General features: G+C 36.6%; 1 protein-coding gene across 2 annotated transcripts in view; it reads left to right on the plus strand.

Moving 5' to 3' along the window:
* Window positions 1-17,839, plus strand: part of LOC105869816 (Golgi pH regulator) — a 44,888-nt gene that overhangs the window by 19,670 nt on the left and 7,379 nt on the right. For both annotated transcript variants that reach the window (XM_076000049.1, XM_012761912.2), the window contains exons 6-10: window positions 2,295-2,415; window positions 3,402-3,482; window positions 11,976-12,085; window positions 13,970-14,058; window positions 14,928-15,020. In XM_076000049.1, the coding sequence (XP_075856164.1) occupies window positions 2,295-2,415; window positions 3,402-3,482; window positions 11,976-12,085; window positions 13,970-14,058; window positions 14,928-15,020 (494 nt within the window). The remainder of the gene's footprint in view (window positions 1-2,294; window positions 2,416-3,401; window positions 3,483-11,975; window positions 12,086-13,969; window positions 14,059-14,927; window positions 15,021-17,839) is intronic.

Genomic DNA, 17,839 nt, shown 5'->3' on the forward strand with positions numbered 1-17,839 from the left:
ATCATTAACTAAATGCCATTAGATGAAGTAGGGCAATGGGTGAGCTCACCCAAGGAAAAATGTATAGCATGAAATGAAATAAAGAATTCTGGCCCATGCAGAACAAGAAGACACCAAGAAAAAGCAATTAGAAAAGTAAAAGAGAAAACCTTAGGAAATAATGTTGTGAAAGCCAAGAAGGGAAAATAATTTTAGACAGAAAGCATTCAGTGTTGTAAAAGAGCCAATAAAACCAAGATTGGAAAATGCTGAATTTTGCAACCAACAGAGAATTCATGACCATAGTGTAGTAATGGTTAAGAGCCTAGGCTCTGGAGCTTCACTGGGTTTGAATCCCGGCTCTGCCATTTATTAGCTGTGTGGCCTTGACTAAGTTACTTAACTTCTCTATTTCCTCATCTCTAAAATTGAGTTTTCAATACCATCTACCTCATAGGCTTGTTTTAAGCAGTAAATGAGTTAGTGCATGTAAAATACTTAGAACAGTGCCTAATACATAAGAGGAGCTTGATGAATGTTACCTATTATATTGCCATTACAATTATTAGTGAAAGTAATTCTGTTGAGTATAGAAGAATGGGAAGATAGCTGGATTGCAGCCAGTTGAGGAATGAATTGGAGGCGAGAAAGAGGTAACAGTAAATGTCTTTCAAGAAATTTGGCTAATAAGGAGGAAATAGACAAGGATTGGTAACTAGAAGTAAACTCAAGGCCAAGAACAGAATTTTTCATAGAAAAGAGACTTGAAACTGAAGGGACAGAACTAGTAAAGAAGGAACTATTGAAATACAAGAGAGAAGGGACAAGTGATGGAACAAGATTCTGAAAGAGGTGGAAGGGATTGAATAAGATCAAAAACACAACCAGAGAAGTCAGCTTTGGACAATGTCTTGTTCTGAGGGAGACAAGTTGGGAGGATGATTGCAGATATAAATATTTATAGTACAGTGAAGGTAGTTTATGTCTAATACCTTATGTCTTTTTTAATAAGGGCATTGGCTAAGAAGAGGGCAAAGGTTGGGAAAATGGATTAAAGAATAGCTGCTGAGGGAAATGGAGAGAGAAGGAAAGATAGCTGACCAAGGGCAAGATAAGGATTACTCAGTAGTGTGTGAGCTCTGTTAAGACTGGAGACAGTAACTCTGTAATGGCACCAATATCAATATATATTCTAGCAATTTTAGGCAGCTAAGCATAGGCACAGGGAAGGCAGAAAGTTAGACTGATCCAGAGTCAGGGTTTATAGGATCAATATTTCAGAAGGAAAAGAGTAGGGGATTGAGGGTCCTGGTGAAAGAAGTTGAAGCCAACCAGCCTGGATTCCATGCTAGGTGAAGAAGCGGGGAAGCAAAAAACTAGAGGCCAGAGGTTGCACTAACCTCTAAAATGAGTGTAATAGAAATAAAGGATCAAGAGCACTTGAAGACTAGGAGGGGAGGACAGTGGTCAGAAATGGAATATTGAAATTTTCAGTTTCAAAGCTGATAGAATTCCTGAATTACGACTCTAGTATTTGGTCACAGGAGTGAATGGCTAAAGTGAATTCTATCCTAGATTTTGGAAGTGAAAACAAATTAAAACTATTCTTTTCCTATGATGCCAAACTTCTTGGGTTATTCTTCAGCATGGCTCTCTCTCATTTATCCCAAATACATCAATCAGCAGGCAGCATTTATTTTAACTGCTGAGTTGATTTGCAGCATTCTCTAATGAGAGAGAACAACTGATAATTAGAATACAACTAATAATTTAAAACTCATGTGTTTACCTTTGAACTACTCATTCATCTATAAATTTAGCCCATTTGTTAGATCCATTATGTGTTTATTGGATACAAAAAAAGATAAGATATAAGCTAAAGAATATGATCTTAGGAGGAAATATGTATGTCAAAAGTCACTAGCACAAAGTGTTACCTGCTATTTATACTTTTCCAGCAGATTTACTTTCCTATTAATAATTTTTTTTGCCAGAGTTTTACTAAAAGTACTTTGCTTTGCTAGAGTTTATACTTCTGAGAATAAATAATCAATAAGTGTTATTAATATCTATAATTATTGTTATTATTTTACTATTATCATAAGAGATGAACCTGAAGCATATGGGATAGGAGGAAAATTAATAGATTTTTAATATATTTATTATAGAAAATCTATACATTAATAATTAAAAGTTGGCTTATATGGCTTAGTTATATGTAATGGTTGATGTTTTCAATGATGTTTCTTTTTGCAGTACAGATGAGAACCATTTTACCTATATTATCTGGCATTAATATGCTTTGATGTTTTTAGGGATCTTATCCATAGAACAGCTTATCAGCCGAGTAGGCGTGATTGGGGTGACTCTCATGGCTCTCCTCTCTGGATTTGGTGCTGTCAACTGTCCATATACTTACATGTCCTACTTCCTCAGGTAACAAGCACTTTTTCTCTTTTCTTTTTTTTTCTCATTACTTCTTGAATACATATGTCATATCATGCCACCATCTTTAATACTTTTATATTAGGCTATAACTTTGCCTTTTTATTCTTCTCTTCCTCTGTCCCTGTGGGCATTGTCCTGGGAATATTTCTAAATAAGTCTTATCACTTGTATTGCTTGCTCTTGTTATTTATCCTACACACATTTGTTTTTTAAATGGCAATTTCAATTTGACACCTCCCTTCCACTTTTTTTTTTTTTTTTTTTTTTTGAGACAGAGTCTCACTTTGTTGTCCAGGCTAGAGTGAGTGCCGTGGCGTCAGCCTAGCTCACAGCAACCTCAAACTCCTGGGCTCAAGCAATCCTCCTGCCTCAGCCTCCCGAGTAGCTGGGACTACAGGCATGCGCCACCATGCCCGGCTAATTTTCTATATATATATCAGTTGGCCAATTAATTTCTTTCTATTTATAGTAGAGACGGGGTCTCGCTCTTGCTCAGGCTGGTTTTGAACTCCTGACCTTGAGCAATCCGCCCGCCTCGGCCTCCCAAGAGCTAGGATTACAGGCGTGAGCCACAGCGCCCGGCCTCCCTTCCACTTTTTAAAGACACATTTCTATTGCCAGGTGTAAACTAACACCAACTTCAGCAAATCAGTTCCTCCTTGAAGTGGAACAGTAGAAGACAATGCTAAGTTAAAAGTATTTAAACATACATCCTAAATGTCACTGGATCAAAGCTAAGAAAGACTGTAAGAGAGCTAGGTACCTTCCATTGCCCTGAGACCCTAGAAGAATTAGCTATAAGAAATGACAGGAAAAAGATTTTAGTTTATTATAGTCATTTTAGTATTTTCTAGAAAAAGCCAGGTCCTTGAATTACTGGGTAACACTTGAGGTTTATATTTCTCCAGATGCCTTGTATTCTATCTGAGGGTGAGACCCCAAAACATTTTGCTAATAGTTTGTGCTTATTGCAGGAATGTGACTGACACAGATATTCTAGCCCTGGAACGACGACTGCTCCAAACCATGGATATGATCATAAGCAAAAAGAAAAGGTAAGCTATCAACACATTAAAACATTTGTATTCTGTTATGATTTCTCAACAAGAAAATTTGACTATGAATTAGTGCTGGCAGGGCATTTCATCTTATTCATTTTTATTATAAGGTTAGTACCGTCAAAGATTTAGTGCCTAATCTTGTATGAAAGAAAATTCTCAAATTCAACCTTATTTCCTGAATTTTAATACTGCTTAGGTAAATTATTAGAATAAATTTTTTGCTTAATTTTAAATTGTAAATTGACAAATTATAGTTGTATATATTTATGGGATGATATGATTTATAAGTACAGTGAGGAAGAATTAAACACAGCTAATTAACATATCCATCACCTCAAATACTGAACATTTTTTATGGTGAAAACATTTGCAATTTACTCTCTTAGCAATTTTATTTATTTATTTATTTATTTAGAGACAGAGTCTCACTCTGTTGCCCTGGCCCTAGCTAGGCGTCAGCCTAGCTCACAGCAACCTCAAACGCCTGGGCTCAAGCAATCCTGCTGCCTCAGCCTCCCGAGTAGCTGGGACTACAGGCATGTGCCACGATGCCCAGCTAATTTTTTCTATGTATTTTTAGTTGGCCAATTAATTTCTTTCTATTTTTAGTAGAGACGGGGTCTCTTGCTCAGGCTGGTTTTGAACTCGTGACCTTGAGCGATCCTCCCGCCTCAGCCTCCCAGAGTGTTAGGATTACAAGGGTGAGCCACTGCGCCCAGCCTCTCTTAGTAATTTTAAAATGTACAATACATTATTATTTACTATATTCATCATGCTGTGCAGTATATCTCAATGAAAAATAAAAACTTATTCCTCCTGTCTAATTGAGGCTTTGTACCCTTTGACCATCATCTCCCCATTCCTCCAACCCCCCCTAGCCTCTGGTAACCACTATTCTTCCCTCTGATGTGTTGAGTTCAACCGTTTTAGATACAACAAATAAAGGAGAACGTGCATTATTTGTCTTTCTGTGCCTGGCTTATTTCACCAATTCCATCTATGTTGTCACAATGACAAAATTTCTTTTTTTCAGGCAGAATAGTATTGTGTATATATGTACCCCATTTTCCTTATTCATCTGTTGGTGGACACATAGGTTGATTCCATAACTTCGCTATTGTGAATAATGCTGCAATGGACATGGGAATATAGACATCTCTTCAACATACTTATTTTAAATCTTTTGAGTAAATACCCAGAAGTGGGATTGCTGGATCATATGGCAATTTTATTTTATTTTTTTTTTTTTTGAGAACTCTCAACACTATTTTCCATAGTGGCTGCACTAATTTACATTCCCACCAGCAGTATAATAGGGTTCTTTTTTCTCCACATCCTCACCAACACATGTTATCTTTTATCTTTTTGATAATAGCCATTCTGACAGATATAAGCTAGTATGCCATTGTGGTTTTAATTTGCATTTCCTTAATGATTAGTGGTGAGCATTTTTTTTATAATTTGTTAGCCATTTATATGTCTTCTCTTCAAAAATGTCTATTCGACTGGGCGCGGTGGCTCTCGCCTGTAATCCTAGCACTCTGGGAGCCCAAGGCAGGCGGATTGCTCAAGGTCAGGAGTTCAAAACCAGCCTGAGCAAGAGCAAGACCCTGTCTCTACTATAAATAGAAACAAATTAATTGGCCAATAATATATGTAGAAAAAATTAGCCGGGCATCGTGGTGCATGCCTGTAGTCCCAGCTACTCGGGAGGCTGAGGCAGGAGAATTGCTTGACCCCAGGAGTTTGAGGTTGCTGTGAGCTAGGCTGACGCCATGGCACTCACTCTAGCCTGGGCAACAAAGCAAGACTCTGTCTCGAAAAAAAAAAAAAAAATGTCTATTCAGGTCCCTTGCCCATTTTTTAAATCAGATTATTTGTGTTTTTTTTTTTATAGAGTTGTTTGAGTTCCTTATATATTTTGGATATTAACCCCTTATCAGACCTATGGCTTGCAGATATTTTCTGCATAGGTTCATAGGTTGTCTCTTCACTCTGTTAATTGTTTTCTTTCTTGTGCAGAAGCTTCTTATTTTGATGTAATCCCATTTGTCTATTTTTGCTTTTGTTGTCTGTGCTTTTGGGGTCAAATTTTAAAAGTTATTGCCCAGACCAATGTCTCGTAGTTTTTCCCTTATTTTCTTCTAGAAATTTTACAGTGTCAGGTCTTATGTTTAAGTCTTTAATACATTTTTAGTTGATTTTTACATATGGAGTAAGATGAGGGACCAATTTCACTCTTCTACGTATGTATATCTGGTTTTCCTAACACCATTTATTGATAAGACTGGCCTTTTCCCAATGTGTATACTTGGCACCCTTGTCAGAAATCAATTGACTATATATGTGTGGGTTCATTTCTGGGCTCTCTATTCTATTCCATTGGTCAATGACTATCACTTTGTAGTATAATTTGAAATCAGGTAGTGTAATGCCTCCAGCTTTGTTCTTTTTGTTCATGATTGCCTTGGCTATTCAGGATTTTTTGTGGTTTCATAGGAATTTTAGGATTGTTTTTCTATTTCTGTGAAAAATGACATTAGAATTTTGGGAGGGATTGCATTAAATCTGTAGATTGCTTTGAGTAGTGTAGACATTTTTACAATGTTCAAAGAATATTTCAAAAATGAAATCAAGAGAAGAATCCCATTTACAAAAGCTACAAAATAAAAGAAAATACTTAGGAATAAATTAAACTGAGGAGGTGAAAGACATAAATACTGAAAACCATAAAATGTTAATCGAAGAAACTGAAGAAGACACAAATAAATGGAAAGATAAATCATGTTGATGAATTGGTAGATAACTTTTATATTTGAAGGATGGATGTTTTAAAAATTGATTCTCCCTCATTTTTACAGACTTTTTCATGTCTGACTTAGATCTTTTCAACTTCCTTTTTTCCAACTACTTAAAATCCATCAAGTCTTCTTTTTTTTTAATTTCAGAATATTATGGGGGTACAAACATTTTGGTTACAGATAATGCCTTTGCCTCGCTCAAGTCTTCTAATATTATTTTTCTGTTTTTAAAAAGTACTTTTTAAATGTTTATTTACAAAGTGGTATTTCATAGACATCTGTATCACAATAGACAAGAACATAGCTCTGAAATGAGACTGCCTGAATTTGAATTCTTTTTTTTTTGGGGGAAACAGAGTCTTATTGCCTGGGCTAGAGTACCATGGCATCAGCCTAGCCCACAGCAACCTCAAACTCCTGGGTTCACAAAATGCTTCTGCCTCAGCCTCCCAAGTAGCTGGGACTAGAGGCATGCGCCACCATGCCTGGCTAATTTTTTCTATATATTTTTAGTTGTCCAGCTAATTTCTTTCTATTTTTAGTAGAGACGGGGTCTCGCTCTTGCTCAGGCTGGTCTTGAACTGCTGACCTTGAGCGATCCTCCTGCCTTGGTCTCCTATAGTACTAGAATTACAGGCATGAGCCACCACGCCTGGCCTTGAATCCTTGGTCTACAAATAACAATGTCACCTTGATTAGTTACTTTGTCTTTATGCCTTGGTTTCCTCTTCTGTAGGACAGAGATAACAGTAATGAGTTCAGACTGGTAGAGCCTTTAGAACAGTGAACCCCACCTTGCTAAGGGCAAGTACTGAACTTATTAATAATTTCTACAGGACAATCATCTGGTTTTCATGCTTGGCCTTCATTTATTTATTCATATATTCATTCACTTAATAATTTTAGAAAATCTAGTTTATGCCAGACACTGTACAAAACACTGGGGACAGAATGATCAACAAGATAATAATTTCCTACCTTCATGAAACTTCTTAGTCTACTGTCTTTATTAAAGTTAATATTACCCATATATAAATGGTAACAGAGGTTTTGAATTACACAAGTATTTTTATATTTCATATTTTCTCCATCAGCACTTTTCTAAAGTAAGACCCATAATCAGGTCAAAGAAACCTTAATGTACGAGACAACATTAGGTATTAGAATGATAAAGAAGGCTCAGATTCACCAACATTTGTCTCCATGTCTTTACTGGGGTCTTCAAGGTAGACACATATGTGTATACATTTGTTTTACTTACATATATCTTATTTACATTCAGTTTATTTTACATAAATGTTTATTAATGCAGTTTTTGTTTTTGTTTTTTTTTTTGAGACACAGTCTCACTTTGTTGCCCAGGCTAGAGTGAATGCCGTGGCATCAGCCTAGCTCACAGCAACCTCAAACTCCTGGGCTCAAGCAATACTGCTGCCTCAGCCTCCCGAGTAGCTGGGACTACAGGCATGCGCCACCATGCCTGGCTAATTTTTTCTATATATATTAGTTGGCCAATTAATTTCTTTCTATTTATAGTAGAGACGGGGTCTCGCTCTTGCTCAGGTTAGTTTTGGACTCCTTACCTCGAGTGGTCAGCCCGCCTCGGCCTCCCAGAGTGCTAGGATTACAGGTGTGAGCCACTGTGCCCAGCCCAGATTTTTTTAAATATAAAAATAAGTGTAAAATTTTCAAAAGTGAAAGATACTTATATATGAATAATTCTTTTTTGATTCCCAAGGCTATTCTCCCTTTTACTTTATTTCTTTTATTTATATAAAGAGATGAATGTATTAGAGTGAAGTCATGACCCATGTCAAGTGTGGATATACACTTTTAAATCATTTTATACTAGTTGTGGTTAGGAATTGGCTGTAATCTACATACAGTCCAGTTCCCCTATAATACCTTCTCTAATCAGAGTCAGGAATGATTTGTGGTCATACAGTAGGTTTTATTAATGTAAGTGGCTCTCAGAAGAATCAGCCTCCCAGCTTGACCTAATTAGCACAGTCCTTCACCTAGGATAGCTAACAGAACAGGTAGACAGCTAACGTGACAACACTGGGCCCTTGGGATTCATACAGTGCCCTTGCCAGTTACCACAATATAGAAAACGTTTTTGCAAACTCTCAACAGTAGAGGGCCATAGTGAGATGACATACAATAAAAATGACAGCTGTTAAATACAGAAAAGTTAATGGTTGAAATGGAGGGGAGGAAAGAAGCACACACTTCCCATTTAGAATAGTGAAGGAAAAAATCTTAACTTCTACCTTGAGTTAGGTTTTTCTAAGTTCTCTTTTTGAAATTTTGTGGGGATAAGGGGAAAAAATACATTCCACTAGTAAAATTTCAGCACAAGCCACAGTTGTTCTCAAATGATAGTAAAGGAAACTTCCAGGAATAGCAATGGAAAGAGTTCAAGCAATTCCTTCTATAGAAAAATCATAAACTGAAAAAAGTATTAAAAGCATATATTTGAAGTTACTGGAAAATGAACAGAGGCAGGTAGAAATTTGAGAAGATCATCAGGTAACTGTTGCAAATTTATGACTTGCTTGTCTAGAGGTGCCCCTCAACCACAACCCACCCTCCCAACACCCACTCAAGTGTACAGATTAATAGAGTTAAAATCAGCAAGAGTAACTGGAAATTTAAAGGAAATTTTGGAAGTGAGAGAGATGCAAAAGGACTGAGATCCAGAATCTGAGTATAAACTCTGCACAGATCCCTTCCTCATTACTAAATAATGCATGTGCACAGGAAACACCAGAGAGCCTGAGAAAAAGTAAGTGGGAACTAGGAGTCTACCTTGAAAAACAGAATTGCTGCTTGGTGAGATTTGCAGGTTTGCTATGACTTTGATTGAGTGCATTGCCTGAGCTGTGTGCGGATTAAGCACACAGCCTAGATGACAGAAAGTGAAAGTCTTACTGGCTTAAGTTGTCAGAAGGTAGAATTTAGGACTAGCAAAGCAATTAGAAATTTAGGACAAAAAAAAAGTTAGGAGAGATCCCTAGAAGCTAAAGAACCACAGAGAGGGTAAGTACTGAAATGTGATTACAAAATCTGTCCAGATTTTTGGTTAATCACCATCATACATGAGCTCAGGCTCAGAGAAGACCCTCAGAGAGTCAGACTAAAAAAGGAGCAGCTGTAAGCTGAAAAACTGAGCAACAACATTAGTTGCTACAGGTATAACAGATTTCACAGTTTGAGTATAGGTAAGTTAATTGCTTACTAGTACAAAAAAAACCAATAATCCTCAGAACAAAACAGATTCCAAAGTCACTACACCATATTAACTATAATATCAAGTTGTCAACCAAAACTTACTAGACATGCAAAGAAACAAGACTGTGCAACCCATATTCAAGATCAAAAGCAGTCAATAGAAACTAACTCCAAGTTGATCCAGATGATAGATTTGGCAAACAAAGACTTGAAAGTAACTATTAGAAATACATTCAGGCCAGGCGCAGTGACTCACACCCGTAATCCTAGCACTCTGGGAGGCTAAGGCAGGTAGATTGCTCAAGTCAGGAGTTCGAAACCAGCCTGAGCAAGAGAGAGACCCCCTCTCCACTAAAAATAGAAAGAAATTAATTGGCCAACTAAAAATTTATAGAGAGAGAAAAAATTAGCCGGGCATGATGGCACATGCCTGTAGTGCCAGCTATTCGGGAGGCTGAGGCAGAAGTATTGCATGAGTCCAGGAGTTTGAGGTTGCCGTGAGTTAGGCTGATGCCATGGTACTCTAGCCCAGGCAACAGAGAGAGGCTCTGTCTCAAAAAAAAAAAAAAAAAAAAAAAACTCAGCAGTTTAAAAAAACAGTAAACAACAAGAGATAAAAAAGTAAAAAGAAAATTTTTTAAATAAAAAAATACATTCAAGGAAATGAAGAAAAGCATGATATTAACTAGTAAAAAGATGGGGAATCACAACAGAGAAATGGAAACTTTTAAGAAACAATAGAAATTCAAAAACTAAAAATGACAGTAACTAAAATACAAATTTTGCTAGATAGGCTTAATAGCAGACTTGAGATACAGAAGAAAGAAACAGTGAACTTGAAGATAGAGCACTAGAAATTATTCAATCTGAAGAATAGATAAAACATTGAAGAAAAATGAACAAAAGTCTCAGTGTGAGACCATATCAAGCAATCTATATCTTGTAGTTGGAGTCCTAGAAAAGAGGGAAAGGAGCAGAAAAAGTATTTGAAGAAATAATGTCCCAAAACTTCCCAAATTTGGTGGAAAACATTAATTTACAGATTCAAGAAGCTCAAAGAATTCCAAATCGGATAAACACAAAAGAAAACTACATCTACATACATACAGTCAAACTGCTAAAAGAGAAAGAGAAAATCTTGAAAGCAGCCTTCTTCATGTACATGTTCTAGCTTTCTCAACTGTGAAAATAGAAAAATTCAGAATTACTGAAATCTTGCCAAGTCAGAATCTTCCTAGGTCTGAGCCTCTTCTTGGTTGTTTATTGTGTCTTCTCAAAATGCTAAGTTTAGCTGATGTATAGTTAGAAGAAAGGCAGAAAGAACTAGAACTTGGAGCTGTGTTTCTTTCACTCAGTATCCAGGTGAAGGTCATTTTGAGGAGGAAACAATTAAAGCAACGTGGCTGACACACCTAACATTCTTTCTTGTTAATACCATTTTTTGCTAATGGCTTACAAAATTTAGCCCAGAGAAATACCATTTGGTATTTGGTACCATTTGATATTTGGTACCATTGGTATCATTTGTATTAGTCCCAGCCGTACGTACCAATGCTGCTGCTTCCTCCTCATCATTTTTATCTCTTATCACCCAAAAAATATCCATCTTCAGTTAAATTTTCTTTAGTCCTGCTACTCTATTTTTATTAGACTCATTCTGGTTCATTTTAGGCCTACTGGCCTTGGCCAATTATACCCTTCAAGTAATCATTTATTCACAAATGATTGTAATTTTTAACCTCACAAGGACCCTGTTCTTAATACCTTTGGGATGGACTAGAACATCCAGCAGCTGTCACTATGCTAGTGGATCCTCCACAGACTGAGAGGACAAGAAAAAGGAATGGTCGGTTTCCTTTTGATTTATTTAGTAGTAGGACATATTTCAGTGGGTAAGGGAATTAGACTTAAAGGGAGACTAATTTTTAGAAAGGTACTGGTTTATGTGATTTTGCTATTGTGTTTTTCCTTTTGTCTGCTTTTGAAAAGGAAGGCAAAAAATATTTATTGAGTTCCTGCTCTGTACCTGGTCCCCTAGCTAAGTGTGTTAGCTATTTTATTTTATGCTTAAATGGTAACTATAATATATTATTAACATTTGTATAGCACTTTGTAGTTGAAAACATAAGTTCTTATAGATTATTTCATTCATCTTCACATCTATCCAGAGAGGAGGAGATGAAAACTCTTAAGGTCTCACAGCTTCTAAGTGGCAGAGTTAGTCCTCAAATTTATTGTCTACTCTAAATTCTGTGCTTCTTCACCTAGGCCACATTGCTTCCACATAATTTCTCTTCAGTTGTAAATAGTAGAAAAGTGGGACTCCAGAATCAGCATCCTTTCCCGAACAGCTCAGCAAATGAGAGAGGCAGTTATGAGACTGGAAAGTAGATGACTGGACTTTGGGGTTCCATGCCTCCTTGCTGAGATTTTATATTTTCTTTCATTTCAGGATGGCAATGGCACGAAGAACTATGTTCCAGAAGGGGGAGGTGCATAACAAGCCATCAGGATTCTGGGGAATGATAAAAAGCGTTACTACTTCAGCACCAGGAAGTGAAAGTATCCTTTGTCCTTCTGCTTGATTCTTTTTGTCTGGACCAAGGGCAGAAGAAAAAAGTAGTATTGGGATAGTCCCTTCTAAGGTACCTGACTGCATCAGAGTCCACTGGCTTAGAAACTACAATGCATATAAGGAACATCTTTCCAACACCTGTGTAAGATCATAAAATCATTGTCTTTGAGCTGAAGGGGGGTCCTAAAAAAGTCAGTCTTTCCATTTTACAGATGAGAAAATAGACCCAGAGAAGTTAGGTCACACAGTGGTTTGTGGCAAAGCTAGGAACAGAACTGTGGTCTCTTCTTCATAGTTCTTTCCACTACACTATTATATTTCTCAACTCCGAAAAACCACCACAAAGCTCTCTAAAATGGATGGCTTATATATGGGATGGTAAAGGCCCATTCCTAAAGTAATTAGTATTCCTAGACAAATTTTAAGTAACTTTGCTTCTCTAGTGACTTTTTGGTTTAAAGAACCAAAGAGACTAGGTTAATAAATTGTTCTTGGCCCAACTAGTTATGGTGTTGAACTAATTCCCAAATTGTGTAACCAAATCTCTATGTGGTTCCCAGGCTATTAGGTCAAAACTTTGGAGGATTAAGCATCAGATGGCAAATCCTGTTTCCTTCTCTGGCCCAGGGAAATTCAAATTCTCTCTTTCTTCAGTTGGAGGAGAAAGATGTAGTCTATTCTTGCTATGAATTATGACTTACATCCTTCTAGTGTCAAATGCAGGTAAGAATAAGATCAAAGAGAGGGAGGATGATTATGGAAGAGAAAGAAAAAGGATTAATTTAGATTTATTTAATCAAGAAACATTTATTTCACATCTCCTATTTCTAAGCCAAGTGCCAAGAGGTAAAATGGTGAATAGAGCATAGCCTCTCTCCTTAGGGAGAGAGACATGTAACTAGTTAAACCATATAATTTGGTAGCCTGAACCATGCAAATAGTAGCCACTGTTGAGGAAGGAAATGTAGAGCACTTGCTGACTTGGGTAATAGTGGGAAAAATCACAAAGAGAGAGGATTTAAATTAAAGTCAATGCTTCTATTTTAGAAGGGCCTATCTTTACTATTTTTATTACTTAAAAGTCCATAAAAGCCAATAGTGTAGGTTTCAGAGCTATTTTGGTAATAAGTCAACAAATACATCACGATTATTTAACCTCTCTGAGCCCCTGTTTCCTAAATGGGAGAATAATAATGCTACCTGATTGAGTTCTTGGAAAATAGAATAGTATAGTGGAAAGAACAGGCCTTGGAGTAAGGCCGGTCTGACTTTGCATCCACACCTATTGGCTGTGTGACTTTGAGCAAGTTATCTCTCTGAGCTTCACTTTCCTTATCTGCAAAATGGATAATAACACCTATCTCATGGGAATGTTGTAAGAGTAAAAAAAGATAATGTCTGTAAAGAACTAAAGAAGGTAATGTCTATAAATCCCAGCCTACATTAGAACTCAGTAAATATTAGTTCCCTTTTCTAACATTGTATTTATTCAGATAATGTAGGAGAAAGCCATGCCTTAGTAGAGATTTTATTATTATGTAACCATTTATGATCTTGAAGATTACATTTAACTTAATATAACTAGATAAATAAAACAAAAAACAAACAAATGACACCATCTGTTTGAGCCACTTGGGAGAAACAGTGATTGATGTTTGATGGTGATGTTCTTGATAGCGAAGCTTTTACACATCTATGTCAGAGGTTGGGAAAATTGCTCTGAAGTTGCACTGCTAGCTATGAAACTGAAAACTGAAAATACAGGCAGTTCCTGGGATCCACTGTAGGAAAATCCAGAAACATGTGCTTTCTTCATTGCCATTTCTTTATGTTTCTATGTGATTCAAACCTTAATGCCCATTTTCTGCCAGATCTTACTCTTATTCAACAGGAAGTGGATGCTTTGGAAGAACTAAGCAGGCAGCTTTTCCTGGAAACAGCTGATCTCTATGCTACCAAGGTACAGAGTAAGGAAACTAAAGTGTGGTTTTTACCAATGTGATTAAAGAGAGAACAAGAGTAAATGGCTTTTCAGTGTTCTTTATGGCAAAGCAAGAGACACCTCACAGCTTCAATATCAGCCACGAAATATTAGGGATGAAGGGTCTGCTCTCTTCATGAAATTGCTCCTATCTCTAGCAAAATCCTTAATAGAACATTCTCAATAATAGAAATTGATGGGATAGTCAGAATAGGCTTTTCAACACCTAGGAAGGTGGCAAACACCAATTCCTACTGACCTGGGATAAAGATGGTAGCTCCTCTGATTCCTTTTTATTCCCTTACAAGTTAGTGTTACTATATGAGAGCAGTAGACACCTGTATGCCCTGGTCTAGCCCTATTTTAAAGGATCCAAATCAGTAAGTATCCTAACTACAAGAAGTAGCCATATAGCATAGAAGTTAACATAGACTTGGAAACAGGAAGACCTGAGCCTACTTCACAGGGGTGGTCATAGAGGATAAAGGTTAACATAGGCTTAGGAAACAGACCCAATCCTACTCACCAGCTGTGTGACCTGGGCAAGTTATTTAACCTCTCTAAACGTCAATTTTCTCATCTGTAAAATTAAGATAATAGATCATTTCTCATAGGAGTTATTATGAAAGTCAAAGTAGATAATTCATGTAAGATATTTATCCTAGTTTCTGGCTTAAAGTAAGCATTCAGTGAATATTGGCCACTACTACTGTAATAATAGTTTAATATTATTACCATGTGTGGTTTTTTGACTCAGCCTGAACAATAATTCATAGAGGAATACTTGTATTGAATATAAATTTATATTTTGCTGAGATGAACCATGTTTTGTGTTTATTTTCCCCCAGGAAAGAATAGAATACTCCAAAACTTTCAAGGGGAAATATTTTAATTTTCTGGGTTACTTTTTCTCCATTTACTGTGTTTGGAAAATTTTCATGGTAAGTATATTATTTTTTTGTTTGTTTGGGGGGTTTTTTTCCTTAGTTTTTTTCTTTTTTATTTATTTATTTATTTATTTTTTATTTATTTTTTTTTTTTTTGAGACAGAGTCTCACTTTGTTGTCCAGGCTAGAGTGAGTGCCGTGGCGTCAGCCTAGCTCACAGCAACCTCAAACTCCTGGGCTCAAGTGATCCTCCTGCCTCAGCCTCCCGAGTAGCTGGGACTACAGGCATGCGCCACCATGCCCAGCTAATTTTTTATATATATATCAGTTGGCCAATTAATTTCTTTCTATTTATAGTAGAGACGGGGTCTCGCTCTTGCTCAGGCTGGTTTTGAACTCCTGACCTTGAGCAATCCGCCCGCCTCGGCCTCCCAAGAGCTAGGATTACAGGCGTGAGCCATAGCGCCCGGCCTTTTTTATTTATTTATTTATTTATTTTTCTTTTTTGACCATCTAAACTCTCACTTGGAAGTGAAGGTATATTATTTTTAATTGTCAGGTATTTTTTAGGTGTTTTTCCCTGGTAATAACGGGGAGATAAGAGTAGATTTGATTGATACATTGAACTAAATTCCAAATTTGATTGAGGCAACAGAGAGTGTGATCTTTCGCATCTTTGAGCCTCATTCTTTTTCCCCTCTCCTTTTTAGATAACCTAGAAAAGGTAGGTTGCATTTTTCTTCTGTCAGAAATTATTAATAAGGCCTTAGTTTATGAAACATATGAATTGAATGTGAAAATTTCTTATTTTATACTCTGCTTTCTATATTACCCTTGGGTATATATGTGTATAACCTCAACTCCTACCTTCAGCTCAGAACAGAAGCTACTTGTCCTTTTTAATAATGTATATATTTGGAAAATTAAGTCCAAAGTAAATTATAAAATGTATTTCCATAGATAAATTCATCTTCTGTGCTTATAGCTCTTATTCTTTTTGGCTTCCCTTAATATTTTTTTCTTTATATGCACTTTATATACAGTATTTGTCTTCTGACTCATCTGTAGGTATTAATAGATTTCAGTGTGATTATAGAAAAGGCTGATTTGACTTTCTAGTTTGATGACTTTTCTACTAGGGCTGTGTTTGCACAAAGAGGAGCTTTGTCAGCTTGTTAGTTAATTTTGATCAGTGTAGATGAATAAGGGATTTTGGATTTAATGGACCTAATGTTATAATAAATTGATGTCAGTACCATTCAGGTAACATTTTAAAATCTTGATTTATTCAGTGGGAGTGGATAGATGAAGATAGTGCTTTCAGTTAGCTAAACTACTAAAAGGTTTTTTCCTGAGATGCAGCTGTTAGGAGAGGTATCATTTTTTAACAAAAGTTATTGGTGTATAACTGACATACAATAAACTGCACATATTTTAAGTGTACAGTTTGGTAAGAGTTGACATATGTATATACCTGTGCAACAACCATCACCACAGTCAAGACAGAGAACATGCCTATCCATCATCTCCAAAAGTTTCCTCGTGACCCTTCATAATGCCCCTCTACAGCCCCATCCTCAGGCAACTACCAATCTGCTTTCAGTCATTATATATTAGTTTGTATTTTCTAGAATTTTATGCAAATGGAATCCTGCAGTATGTATCCTTTTTCTATCTGGCTTATTTTACTCAGCATGATTATTTTAAGTTTTGTCCGTGTTATTGTGTGTATCAGTAGTTTATTCCTTTTTATTGCTGAATAGTAGCCATTATTTAGATATACCACAATTTGTTTAAATCAGGAGTCCTTAAACTTTTTAAACAGGGGCCAGTTCACTGTCCCTCAGACCATTGGAGGGCCAGACTATAGTTAAAAAAAAAACTATGAACAAATTCCTATGCATACTGCACATATCTTATTTTGAAGTAAAAAACAAACGGGCAAAAACACCCACATGTGGCCCGTGGGCTGTAGTTTGAGAACACCTGGTTTAAATAATACATTTACCTGCTGATAGATATTAGGTTGTTTCCAGTTTGGAGTATTATAAATAAAGCTGCTGTGAACATGTGTGTACAAGTCTATGTATGGACATATGCTCACTTTTCTCTTGGATAAGTACTTAGGAGTGGAATGTCTGAATCATATGGCAGGTATATGTTTAACTTTTAAAGAAACAGCTGAACTCTTTTCTAAAGAGATCGTACCATTTACGTTCCCACTTGCAGTGTATGAGTTTCAGTTGTTCCATATCCTCACCAACACTTCATATGGTGAGTCTTACTCATTTCAGACATTCTAATAGATATGAGGCGGTATTTAATTGTAGTTTTAATTTATATTTCCCTAATGTCTAATGATGTTGAGTATCTTTTCATATGTTTATTTGCCACCAATATATCCTCTTTGGTGAAGTATCTACTAAAATCTTTTGCCAAATTTTTTTTTTTGAGACAGAGTCTCATCTGTTGCCCAAGCTAGAGTGCTGTGGCATCAGCCTAGCTCACAGCAACCTCAAACTCCTGGGCTCAAGCAATCCTCCTGCCTCAGCCTCCCAAGTAGCTGGGCCCACAGGCATGCGCCCCTATGCCTGGCTAATTTTTTCTATATATATTTTTAGTTATCCAGCTAATTTCTTTTTTTTTTTTTTTTTTTTTTTTTTTTTTTTTTTTTTTTTTTTTGGTAGAGATACGGTCTCTCTCTTGCTCAGGCTGTTCTCAAACTTCTGACCTCAAGCAATCCTCCCACCTCGGCCTCCCAGAGTGCTAGAATTACAGGTGTGAGCCATCACACCCATCCCCAATTTTTTAATTAAATTGTTCCTTTCCCCTTCTCTTCCTTCTCTTCCCCTCCTCCTTTTTCTCCCCTCCTC

Source organism: Microcebus murinus, chromosome 2, assembly GCF_040939455.1.
Source record: "Microcebus murinus isolate Inina chromosome 2, M.murinus_Inina_mat1.0, whole genome shotgun sequence".
NCBI lineage: Eukaryota > Metazoa > Chordata > Mammalia > Primates > Cheirogaleidae > Microcebus > Microcebus murinus.